We start from the raw sequence: 14,017 nt of genomic DNA on the forward strand, positions 1-14,017 counted from the left end.
GTAGCAAAGCAAACTCAGGCTCAGGAAATTTAATACAGTTGGCCAGAGTCACATCATTGTATCAAGGACTTGACGTGAACCTAGGTCTTCTGTTTCCAAGATCACTATTTTACTGTATTTTTTAAAGAATCTAATTCACCAAATCTTTATCAGTCACTAGCATCTAAAAATAAGTTAATTTACTGGCTCACTACACTACCACCTTAATATAGATAATAGGACATTGCACATGAAACTTGAGTTGGTGAAGGGAAAGCTTTTTTATAGAGAGCAGGCTTGAAGATTATAGGTACAAGTTCTGAAAAGCTGCTTGATTAAAGAGCAATAGAGAAACTCTGAAGACAAATCTGTCTCCTTTTCAGTGTTGTTTAGGGGCAGCCCTGCACACAGAAATTCAACAACTATTTCCATTTATATATAGGAATTTTATAGCGCTTACAGGTTTACAAAGCACTGTCTTTAGCACAACCCTAAAAAGCAGATAGTACACTTTTTTTTTTAAACAAATGACGAAACTGAGGCACAGAGAAATAAAGGAATTTCCCTAGAGTAGCTCAGTTAATAAGCTGGATGAAGTCAAATGATTTGTATTAAATACTGCCTATGCCTCTTAATATCTATATTATTTTGGACACTTAGGGTTGACAGATCACAGCCTTAGTTTTCTCGTCTATAAAGTAATTAAGTTGAACAACATGGCCTCTGGAAGTTAGATGATTCTGTGGATAGAGCACTGGGTGCAAAGTCAGGAAAATTTGAGTTCAAATTCAGCCTCAGATACTTACTAGCTATGTGACCCTTGGCAAATCATTTAGTTTCTGTTAAATAGTTAAGAGAAGGAAATGGCAAACCACTCTCATATCTTTGCCAAGAAAATCCCAAAAAAGGGATTATGAAGAATCACACACAACTGAAAAATTACTAAACAGCAACAAAGATAGTTTCTAAAATTTACTTTTTTCCTATGATACTACAGCTGGGTACCTGAACTCAAATTTTTACCCTACAAGAACAAGGCTCTTTTTATTTGTCATTTTATTCATTTCTATTTATTTAATATTTTTCCCCAGTTATAATCAAAATAATTTTTTACATTTGTTTTTAAATTTTTTGAGTTCTAGATTCTTTTCCTTATATACTTTCACAATTAAGAAATTTCATGTGAAGTTATGCAAAACATTTCCATAAAAGTCAAATTGTGTGTGGGGGGAGAAATATAGATCTCCCACCTTAATGAAAATAAAAACCCTCAAGAAAAATTAAGTTAATACATGAACTGATGCTAAGTGAAGTGATTAGAATTTAGAGAACATTGTACACAGCAACAACAAAGTTATACAACAATCAACTCTGATGGACAGGGCTCTTTTCAGCAATGAGATAATTCAGGCCAGTTCTAATGGACTTATTATGAAGAAAGCCATCTGCATCCAGAGAGAGGACTATGGGGACTGACTGTGGAGCACAACATAGTATTTTCACCTTTTGTGTTTGCTTGCTTTGTGTTTTCTTTCTTGTTTTTTTTTTCTCCTTTTTGATCTAATTATTTTTGTGAAACAAGATAAATGTGAAAATATGTATAGCACATATTTAACCTATATCGGATTAGTTACTGCCTAAGGGAGGGGATGAGAAGGAAGGGAGAAAAATTTGGAACACAAAATTTTGCAAGGGTGGATGTTGAAAACTGTTTTTGCATATATTTTGAAAATAAAAAGCTATTATTTTAAAAAAGAAAATAAAAATTAAGTTAAAGAGAGAGAAGGGAGAAAAAGAGAGACAGACAGATAGACAGACAGGGACAGAAAAAGACAGAGACTCAGAGAGAGAGAGAGAGAGAGAGAGAGAGAGAGAGAGAGAATGAATATACCTCAATCTGTAGATATAATCAGTTCCTTCTCTGGATATGGATAGGATTTTTCATCATAAATTCTTCAGAATAGTCATGGATGATTGTACTACTGAGAATAGCAAAATCATTCACAAGTAGTCATCCAAGAATATGAACAAGGCTCTTCTTATAAAGTATGCCATGATTAATATACACCTTAGAGTTTTTCCTGTTGTGATCTATTGTCATTTGCTAAGGGTTTTTATCCATTTTAATTTATTAGCTCATATAGAATACATTTCCAATGATCACTTTCATGTGAGAAGTGGCACTGGAGGGTCTATCATACAGCAAGAATTTTTTCTGAAAAGAAATTTTTTCTGAAAGATATACAGAAAGACATAATAAAGAGCATGCAGGATGTGGAGGCCCAAGAGAATTGTGATTTGTATCAGTGGAAAAAGGATCCCAGACAGTGAAAACACAGATTGACCAAACAATCAAAACTTGTACTTGAGTGAGAAATCAGATCCTTTTGTTCTTGATTCATTTAATTCTCAAAGGTACACAACTTCATTCTGACTCAAATAGCTATTGTCACTTTAAAATTGGAGTCTGAAACATTTCATTTTAAGTAGCATTAGGCACATTTTGCAAAAAAGCTGAGCTCAAGATGGTTTTGCACACACAGAACTTGGTTATTAAACTCTGCTTTTCTTAACTCCAATACACAGTTCCTTCCTTTAATACATTTATATATTCTTAAGACTTTTACAGATAAAAATTATAAACCTCAAAATACTGGGATTTGGTTCAAATATCTAAACCAATGCATTTTGAGAGGGTTTGAAACATCTCCTTCTCCCCCAAACCTTAAAGTACCAAAGAAAAATGACTAAAACACTCCAGGTTTTGCTTTAGACTTGTGATGAAGTGTTTAAAATTTTTTTGTGTGTCAGTGCCTACACAGCTGGGAAATTCCTGGGATGATTGTGTGATGATTATGTAAGTGTATACTTCTCTATTTTTCTTTCTGAGATCATTGCTGCACTTCCACTGTATTTGGAACTCTTCCACCTCTAGTCTTCTGTGAGTTTTTGATTTGGCAGGACTGCAGTTGACTTTCCCTTCAGTTAGAAGACAATATTCCTACCAGCAGGAGGCAATATCTGAACATGTTCACTTAGATATATTCATTCTTGGTGAATGACATTGTTTCCTTATCTGCGGCTGTACCAAATCTGAAAAAGAAACAAGACTACTATTTTTGATGACAAACTCCTCCCTACTGCAAACCCAGACACCATCTTTCTGCTCATCTGACAAACAACGTCTCTTCCTCCCTTCTGTGAATTCAAATATGGATGGGATTAAGACTATTTTTAAATTCCTCACTAATCAGAAAAATGTCATTGGTTACAGCTTTATGGCTTTGCTGACACTAGGAGGTGAACGTCTCTTCTCGATTGTTGCTTTCAGATGTCCATGTAGCACTGAAAACTTTACCTATGGATTGGTCTTTCTCCTTGCCCCAGCATGGGTGTTGTTGATCATTGGGTACTTTTTGAATAGCAGGATGTGGAGACTATTCACAGGATGCTGCGTAAACCCCAGAAAAATCTTCCCCAAAGGGAACAGCTGCCATTTCTTTTATGTCTTTGGCCAGATCACTTTAAGTGCCCTGGTGGCGCCAACGATGTGGCTTTCTGTGGCTTTGCTCAATGGGACCTTTTATGAATGTGCCATGAGTGGCACCAAGAATCCACATTTCCTGAAGATGATTTGCAAGGACAAGTCTTCTGAGTGCCTACAAGAGCTGTACAAAGTAGCTTGTGGGAAAACAAGCATGTCCTCTGCAGATACCCAGGAATTGAAGCTAACTCTACAAGCACAGTCTCAGGTAAGATTAAGACAACAACTTGATTCTCTTCTCAATGCTTTGATTTAATGGATTCATTCCATCTGCTTGTAGCTGCTACTTAGTCTTTCTTATGATCTCAGTTGAGTCTTAGGGTCATGGAATTACACAGAAATGTCAACAGATGCAGTAAAAAGAAAAATTCTCATAAAGTTTTTTATAGGGTCAAATGACCTAGTGGTAGTTAATATTTGTGGTTTGAATTATGTCTTTACCACGTCTGTAAAGAAAAAATCCTATTCGACATATATAAGGTTTTTCCAAAGTCCCAATACAGTTTTTTGTTCTGTTTTGTTTTGTTTTTGCTGAGGCAATTGGGGTTAAGTGACTTGCCCAGGGTCACACAGCTAGGATGTGTTAAGTGTCTGATGCCAGATTTGAACTCAGGTCCCCCAGACTTCAAAGCTGGAGCTCTATCCACTGTGCCACCTAGCTGCCCCATCTCAACATAGTTTTAAGCTATTAAGACTTAAATGTACTTTAATAGTAACCTCTCTGAGTTGATTGTGTCAATAATATATAACTGTAAAACATGTCAGAAATTAGTGCTAATGGCAGAGCTTGTAATTGGAAACTCCTGGCTTTCAACTATACATTTATTTCTTAAAAGCTAACTTCCCAGAAAAAGCTTATCTGGAGTTTCTTCAGTTATTGTCATGGAATTGAGCCAAATGAAAGGCCAGCTTTCCAAAGATGGCCAGATCTCTTACTCTGAATGCTTTTTTCGTCTAAATCATGAATTTCAATAACACAGAAAACCATAGAACCATTATTCTGTGTCCCTTGAATGAGCTGATTTCCCCATGTTATTTTATATACAGGAAACAAGGCTATTTAAATAGCCTCCAATGAAAGGAAATCATGATCTCTAGGGAGCAGGACTGACTATACTTCTAAGTTCTATGCCAGGGTAGCAACAATGGGAAAAAAGAAAGTTGGAATGTTGCCTGATGGTCTAGAAAAATGAGAGTATCTTAATTTTAGGATTTTCGGCTTCTCCCTTCACATAGAAGATCTGTATAAAAATATATGAACAACAAGCAAATGTGCACAGCCTGCACCAGATCACAGATAAGTACAGCTTCACTTCCTATTTGCGGAGCGCAAACAGGAAGCTAACTGTGCATCCTCTGCCAAAATTACCAATGGGGTAGAAAAACAATATGTCAGGTCTGTTGTCAGCTTTTACAGTGAACACATTGAAGGTTGGTAATTTTACACCTCTTGGGTTTGACCCATTCATCAGTATTCATGAAAGTTGGCTACCAAAAACACATCTTTATAAAAGTTTGGCAATGTGTTCATGGTCTTTTCTTAGATTAAAACACCTCAAATTATAATGCAATATTTTCACAAACTACCATTAGTATATCCAATATATAATAAAAATCCTTTTCCCTTTAAATCAATGTCTTTATTTGAAGGTAAATTGTAAATTGGAGATGTAAGTCATAGCCAACATTTTATGTAATTATAAAGTGTCTAATACATAATAGATGTTTAATAAGTGTTTGTTACCTTATTTATTTACTTGTGACCTACTCCTAGCTTCATCCTTCCAGATCAAATGGATTTGTGATTTTACTGATGTAGATATTCTTTCCAATAGTGTAAAACACAATCTATCCACAACTCTGTTTTGCTCTTATCATATAATCAAGTCATCTTTTCTCATTTCTTTGATGACATCTTTTCCTCTGTTTCTCCATAATTTTTTTCTCCACAATTTTTTAAATGTTGCAACCTTCTTCCTATTGCATTGTGATAATAGAATTTGGGAGTTGGAAGGAACCTCAGTTACCATCTGCTCTAACCCATAGCAAAAAAAAAAAAAAAAAAAAAAAAAAAAAAAACCCTTACTATAATGTTCCCAAGTAGTGGCATCCATTTTTTGATTATAAAAGTTTCATGAAGTGGACCCTACAAACTTCAGAGGCAGTACATCAAAGTGACACTTTCTCCTTTGAAAACTTCAGTCTATCCTTGAATTTTGTCCTCTGGGGACAAATGGAACAAGTTCTTAGAATCAATAAATACAAAAGGCAACTAGATGGTACTGCAAATAATTCTGAAGTCAGGAAGACCTGAGTTTAAATATGAATTCAGGCACTTACTAGTTTTGCAACCCTGGGCAAATCATTTAATTCTGATTGCCTCCTTAAAAAAATAAAATAAAATAAAAGATACGGGGCAGCTAGGTGGCACAGTGGAAAGATCATCAGGCCTGAAGTCAGGAAGACCTGAATTCAAATCTGAACTAACACATCCTAGCTGTGTGACCCTGGGCAAGTCACTTTATCCCAATTGCTTCAGGGGGTAAAAAGATACAAAAGAACCTAATTTAATCAATTATTTAATCATTAATTAAGTACCTACTGTGTGTCAGACTTTGTGTTAAGTTCTGTGTGTACAATTAATAAAAGAAAGATAGTAACTAACTTCAAGGAGTTAATGGATGTAGAAAACAGACAAAAGTAAGCAGGAAAGCAAGGGGACATCTTAAAGCAGGAGGGTATCTTGTTCCCCGGAGTTGAAAACCAGAGCAGCAGTGAGTAAAAATCCACTATCTGCCCTCTATAGAAGAGGACATTGTAGGAAGTGTGATACTCCATCCTCTAGCCCTTCAGACAGAATGGAGAGGACACTGAGAAAGTTTTCAATCAGGGTTTGGGTTAGCAGAATGATGATGAGATTAGAAGTGATGAGTTTACTGTGGAGCAATAAATTTATTTTGAGAAAGATACCTTATTCTATGGAGCTGAAATCAGGTAAAGCAGAAGATGCAAATTTGAGTAATCTGTTTCCCTTCATAGATGAAGAAACAGGGAAGTAAATGGTTTACCTAAAGTTAAAAGAGGGATTGAAAGGCAGATCTTCTAACTTCCAAATCAGCATGTTTCTTCCACTGAATTACTCTGCCTCCAAGCTCATCTCTTTCCGACAGCACAATATTTCAAATGTCTGAAGAGAACTATTCCCCTCACACACACTCCATTTTCAATTTCCTTATGACTTACAGCTATACAACACTAAACTGCCAATCAAGTATAAAACTCTTCTAATTATTTGTTGATGAGTTATTTATCTATTATTTGTTTATTATGTTGATGGGAGGGGTTGTTTGTTTTCTTTTGCTTTTGAAATAGCCATAAGGAAATTTTAGGTACATTTCAATAAGTCAAAGATGAATGATTCCATTTTTGTATTAATAGGCCTTCTTCCCCCCTTTTTAAACGTTCCTTTATTTCCCTGGTTCTTTATATTTCTAATTGTAATAATTCTAAGCATCGGAAGTCCAAAAGAGGTCTGAAATGAAATAGATGTACATCAGGGCAGGTATATACTCGTAAATATTTAACAAACATTTCACCCAAAAATAAATGTGGGAAGGAGGCACTTTTAAATTTAATTTATATTACTAACCTTTTCTCTCTCATGTTTCTAAGTTTAGACAATCAATTAAAAAATATAGCAGGGCTTGAATTGTAGCATTAATCAATTTCTAAAGTGTAGATGCTCATAATAAAAATTTAAGAATCAGCTCTCTCGTGCCCATCCCTGGATAGGATTTCTATACTCAAAAGTTCTAGATGTGCCTTTAAAATATTTTTGTACAACAATCAGTGCTTCATAAGAATATTAAAAAAATAAAACAATCAACTATGAACCATTCTAGTAGCAGTCATATCTGTCTATCATGTGTATCCTATGCAGAGATCCAATGCAGAACTGCATGCTAAAAGATAATCAAGAGACTAAAATGTAGTTGGAGATACTGAAAAAGGTCATTACCACATGCCAGTCTCTACCAAAGAAAAAACACTGTATTCTTTATGCTTGGTAAGCGAATGGGAGGCAGTGAGGGGGTTGTAGATTGTGTAATGTCAGGCAACATATATGTAATTTATTGACTTGAAAATATTGACCATATGAAAAAAAGTTTTATATATATATATATATGAAAATAACACCCATCTCATTCCTAGTTTTTGTTGTTGTTAAATCATATCTGACTCTTTATGATTCCATTTGAGGTTTTTCTTAGCAAACATATTGGAGTGGTTTGCCATTTCTTTCTCCAGCTTATTTTACAGATGGGGAACTGAAGCAAACAGGATTAAGTGACTTGCCCAGAATCACAAGCAATTAGTATCTGAGGCCAGATTTGAACTCATAAAGATGAGTCTTCCTGATTTTAGGCTAAACACTTATCTACTGTGCCATCTGACTACCTCTTCATTCCTAATACTATACTTTTAATGAAAAAAAAAAGTAAGAACTTTGAGTCTAGAATATAAAATAGCAATTCTGATGAGAAACAAGAAATTATATTATTGCAGTCTCTGGTGATAAATCATTCTCAGTCATTTGTTTAATCAATAAGCATTTATTAAGGGCCTACTCTGTGTGATTTAGCCACAGACTCCCAAGGGACAGAGTTGGACAAAACAACTTTGGAAATTCTTTCTAGTTCTAAATCTCTGATATGCTGATATTATGTCAATTTGAATAATTGAAAATTCACTGTTTCTCCATTTTCTTTCCAAGATTCTAGGGTGGTGTGTGATTTCTATGGCTGCCTTCTTCTCTCTGATGACCACCTGCTATGTCAGGTGCCGATCTAAGATCAGCCACCTTCAGATGAAGTTCTGGAAGATCTATGCAGAGCAGGAGAAAGAGCAGTTTGAGCAAACCTTCCAGCAGTATGCAACCAGGCTGAGTGAAAGGAACCTAAAATGTTTTTTTGAAAACAAAAAGCCAGATGCTTTCCCCATGCCCACCTTTGAAGCCTGGGAGGCTGCTTCAGAGCTTTACTCCTTTAACCGAACTCAGCAACACTATAGCACCCTCCACCGGGTGGTGGAAGATGGGCAAGGAATCAATTCTGAAGATACAGAGACATCTTTGGACTTTGTAGACAATAGGGCTATTGTCTAGCATGTAGAAAAGCATGATTTCTACCCTTTTTACATTTTTAAAAAATGCTCTATATCCTACATTTGGGGAAATCTTCACATTTCATTAACCAAAAAGGCTCTTAAAGCAGTTCGTATAACGGTTAGAGCGGCACAGAGATCAGCTTGTGATTAGAAAGATCTGGGTTGAACTCCTGCCTCCAAACTGGCCTACTTGATGTCCTGTATGGATTTCATCCCATCTCCCACATCTATGTAGGCTGTCCTTCCTTCCCAAAACGTATGCCTTCCTCACTGCCATATCTTGGATTGGAATCTCTATATCCTTCAAAGCTCAGTTGAAATGCTACCTTTTCGAGAAGGCCTTATTGATAGAACTTTCCATCCTCCCAAAATAACTTTGTATTTGCTTTGTATATATTTTGTATTTGCTTATATGTATATGCTTCTCCCTAATAGAATACAAGTTCTGTGAGAGCAGAGACTATTTTATTTTTTTCTTTTTATGTTCCTAGACCCTAGCAGAGTGCCTGACACATAAATAATTGTCATGAAACAAATACGTGCTAATTGATTGACTTGGCACTTGCTATAGTAGCTTTCTGAGCATGGACAATTCATTTAATCACTTTGAACCTCAGTTTCCTTATCTGCAAAATAAAAATAATAGAACTTGTATTACTATCACAATAAGTGTATATATTCGTAAAATGTAAAGAATTATATAGGAATCAGTTGTTAGTGTCAATGTTGTTATTACTATTATTATTGAGAGGTAATATAACGTAGGAAGTAGCTAGATGGCACAGTGAGCATTGAACCTGGAGTCAAAAAGACCTGAATTCAAATCTAACCTCAGTTACTTATTAGCTGTATGATCCTGAGAAAATCACTTAACCCTGTTTGCCTCAATTTCCTCATCTAAAATGAGCTGGAGAAGGATGTAGCAAACCGCGCTAGCATCTTTGCCAAGAAAACCCCAAATGAGATCATAAAGAGTCAGGCACAATTAAAATAGCTAATAACAACAACAAAATAAGTGCTAATTGATTGACTTGATGCTGCCATAATGGCTTTCTAACTATGGACAAATCATTTAATATGGAAAATAAAACCTATAATATCCACCTCACCTGTGTGAAAAAGTGTATTTACAAACCTTAAAAGTCTATGGAGGTGTGAATATAATAATAAAGATGACAATACTACCTAAACTAATCTACTTACTTAGTGATATATCAATCAAATCCCAAGAAACTATTTTACTGACTTAGAAAAAAATAACAGCAAAATTCATCTGGAAGAACAAAAGGTCAAGAATTTCAAGGAAATTAACAGGGGGAAAAAACAAATGAAAGTGGCATAGCTGTACCAGATCTAAAACTATATAATAAACAACAGTCATCAAAACTATTTGGTACTAACTAAGAAATAGACTAGTTGATCAGTGAACTAGGTTAGGTTTATAGGACAAAATAGGCAATAACTGTAGCAATCTAGTGGTTGACAAACCCAAAGAGCCCAACTTTTGGGATAAGAATTCATTATTTGACAAAAATTGCTGGGAAAACTAGAAATTAGTATAGCAGAAATTAGTCATGGACCCACACTTAAAACCGTACACCATGATAAGGTCAAAATAGGTCCATGCCCTAGGCATAAAGAATGAGATTATAAATAAATTAGAAGAACATAGGATACTTTACCTCTCCGACCTATGGAGGAAGAAGGAATTTGTGACCAAAGAAGAACTAGAGATCATTATTGATCACAAAATAGATAACTTTGATTATATTAAGTTAAAAAGTTTTTGTACAAACAAAACTAATGCAGACAAGATTAGAAGGAAAGCAATAAGCTGGGAAAACATTTTTACATTTAAAGGTTCTGATAAATGCCTCATTTCTAAAATATATAGAGAATTGACTCAGATTTATAAGAAACCAAGCCATTCTCCAATTGATAAATGATCAAAGGATATGAATAGACAATTTTCAGATGAAGAAGTTGAAACTATTTCTAATCATATGAAAAGGTGCTCCAAATCACTATTGATTAGAGAAATGCAAATTAAGACAACTCTGAGATACCATTAACACACCTCTCAGATTGGTTAAGATGACAGAAAAAGATAATGACAAATGTTGGAGGGGGTGTGGGAAAACTGGGACACTGATACATTGTTGGTGGAGTTGTGAATAGATCCAATCATTCTGGAGAGCAATTTGGAACTATGCTCAAAAAGTTATCAAATTGTGCATACCCTTTGACCCAGCAGTGTTTCTACTGGGCTTATCTCCAAAAGAGATCTTAAAGGAGGGAAAGAGACCCACCTGGGCAAAAATATTTGTGACAGTCCTTTTTCTAGTGGCAAGAAACTGGAAACTGAATGGATACCCATCAATTGGAGAATGATTGATTATATTATGATATATGAATATTATGAAATATTATTGTTTTGTAAGAAAAGATCAACAGGATGATTTCAGAAAGGCGTGGAGAGATTTACATGAACTGAAACTGATGCTAAGTGAAATGAGCAGAACCAGGAGATCATTATACACAGCAACAACAAGACTATACGATGATCAATTCTGATGGACATGGCTTTCTTCAACAATGAGATGATTCAAATCAGTTCCAATTGTTTAGTGATGAAGAGAACCATCTACACTCAGAGAGAGGACTGTAGGAACTAAGTGTGGACCACAACATACCATTTTCCCTCTTTCTATTGTTGTTTGCTTGCATTTTTTCTTTCTCAGTTTTTTTTTCCTTTCTTGATCCAATTTTTCTTGTGCAACAAGATAATTGTGTAAGTATGTATACACATATTGGATTTAACATATATTTTAACATTTTTAACATGTATTGGACTACCTGCCATCTAGGGGATGGAGTAGGGGGAAGAAGGGGAAAATTTTGGAACAGAAGGTTTTGCAAGGGTCAATGTTGAAAAATTACCCATGCATATGTCTTGTAAATAAAAAGCTTTAATTTAAAAAAAAGTCTATGGAGATATCAGTTGTTGATGAAAGTGTTGTTATTTTTACTATTATTATTGAGAGGTAGTGTAAGTATCATAGAGATCTGATTTCAAATCAGAAAGAGCTGGGTTACTCTGGCTATATGACCATGGATGAAGTTTGGGGCCATAGGTTAAAACTCTGTGCAGAACAGGTATCAGTCAACTTTGGTAGAGAGACTTTCCTTATCAGGAGTTCTATCCACTTAGGAAATAGCAAATCTATTCTAAAAAACCATTATTATCATCATTATCACTATTTATATTTCTTCTCCCTTATAGCTTCTTTATAGGGGGAAAAAAGAAAAATAATTTTAAAGTTATTCCCTGGTCATCACATCACATCAATGTGTAAAGTATTTTATTAATTTTTAAATAGTATTTTATTTTTCAAAATATATGCAAAAATAGTTTTCAAATTTACCTTTGCAAAACTTTGTGTTCCAAATTTTTCTCTCTTTCCTCTCCTAGACAGCAAGCAATCCAATATAAGTTAAAGATGTACAATTCTAAACATAGTTCCATATTTGTCATGCTATACAAGAAAAATTAGATCAAAAGAGGGAAAAAACATGAAAAAGAAAAAAACAAACAACAAAAAAGGTGAAAATTCTATATTTTAATCCATATTCAGTCTCCATAATTCTCTCTCTGGATGTGGATGGCACTTTCCATCACAAGTCTATTTAAATTGCCCTGAATCATGTGACAAACTGTCTAGTATCATATTTTAATAAAACAAATGCCAAAGGGTATGTGTTAAAAATGTGTTTTACTCCTTTATACAACCACAGAATCAAGAAATATGTACTCTCTGATATAATTACATGAGGGAAAGAACTGGCTCCATCTGGACATTCTGAGAATTCCAAGCCCTAACATTTCACTAAATGTCTGTGGAACAAACAAGTAGTCATAGGATAGCAAAGAACTATCAGCTTCTTTTTGGAGGGAGAGAATTAGGTACACAGAAGACATCTTGTTTGCAAGATGTCTCTTTCTTCCACTTAGACTTGAATTCATAGATAAGTGCTGTATTTAATATTTTCACTGTTCAGTTCCTCTGGAAATTTTTTTTAGATTTCTCCCTTTTCTGTTCAAATCTCTTGCCTTCTGTTCATGGTATTTTGCCTTGAGGGGAATGACAAAAATCAGGGAAAGCATGAGAGGGACAATCTTGATTAATAGCCCATGGTTTATACATGGAGGCAGAACAAATTTAGATATCTTAAATATTCTTTAGTTACAGATCTGACCTATTTGGTGGTTTTGGGGTAGCTCTTCCCAGCCCCATATCTCTTTGGCTCATTTTAGGATTCCTTGGGAATTTCATAATATAATTCATATCTAAAGTTTCACAAATGTAGGTAACCACTTTACTAATGTTATAATCATTTATCCTCTATTTGCCTTACTTTCCTCAACTGTAAAGCAGGGATAATTACAGCATCTATCTCCCATGGATATTGTGAGGTTTAAATCATAAAATATATAAATAATGCTTTGATACCCTTAAAGCACTATGTATTACTACTAGCTATTAATTAATGCCAATTCTAATTATTATTAGTTAGCTATTAATTATTATTAATTATTAGAATTAATATATTCCTTCTTTTTCCTTTTCTTTTTTTCTTATTTCCCTCTCTTCTTCCCTTTCCTCCTCCTTCATCTCCCTCTCTTTATTCCTCTCCTCTTCCTTGTCCTTTTTCTCCCCTTCCTCCTCTTCCTTGTTCTTCCAAAGTAATTTCAGGAGAAAAGGAACACTAATAACTAAGGAGATCAGAAAATGCCTTCCTATGGAAGGTATATTTTCATATTTCTCCTCTGGGGCCAACCTTGACTTGTATTATTTCACTATATTTAGTTTTTGCTATTGTTTTTTCCATTTAAATTATTGCAGTGTTTGTGTATATGATATTTTCTGTTTCTGCTTACTTTGCATAAGTTTTCAAGTCTCCCCACACTTTTCTATATTCTTCATAGTCCTGATTCCTACAGTAGAATAATATGATACATTCCTATATTACTTGTTAAATCATTACCCAGTTGATATATGATTTTTCAAAGCACTTTGAATTCTGATCTCTTCTCACTCATTATCCAATGTTCTTTTCTTTTTATTGAAAAGATGAATTTATTATTCCTTATCAAAGAAAATCAATTTGTATGTGGCTTTTTATGTGTATACATTCATATATCTTCTATACTTCTATTATTGAACCAGAAGCTTATTGTCCAAAATGATCTGTTTTTTACATTATGGTCTTATGGTAACTTTCCAAATTCTTTTCAGATTTCTGGAGCCCAGAGGCACACAGATGGAA

The 14,017-nt window shown here is 34.5% G+C and overlaps 2 protein-coding genes across 2 annotated transcripts in view; one reads left to right on the plus strand and one right to left on the minus strand.

Annotated features, from left to right (window-relative positions):
* TRAPPC3L (trafficking protein particle complex subunit 3L) overlaps positions 1-14,017 on the minus strand; it is a 50,665-nt gene that overhangs the window by 5,595 nt on the left and 31,053 nt on the right. The window lies entirely within an intron of this gene.
* CALHM5 (calcium homeostasis modulator family member 5) lies at positions 1,873-12,456 on the plus strand. Its single transcript, XM_051997586.1, has 2 exons — positions 1,873-3,731; positions 8,298-12,456. The coding sequence occupies exons 1-2, from the start codon at positions 3,102-3,104 to the stop codon at positions 8,685-8,687; spliced, it is 1,020 nt and encodes a 339-aa protein (XP_051853546.1). The 5' UTR covers positions 1,873-3,101; the 3' UTR covers positions 8,688-12,456.

Source organism: Antechinus flavipes, chromosome 4, assembly GCF_016432865.1.
Source record: "Antechinus flavipes isolate AdamAnt ecotype Samford, QLD, Australia chromosome 4, AdamAnt_v2, whole genome shotgun sequence".
Lineage (NCBI taxonomy): Eukaryota > Metazoa > Chordata > Mammalia > Dasyuromorphia > Dasyuridae > Antechinus > Antechinus flavipes.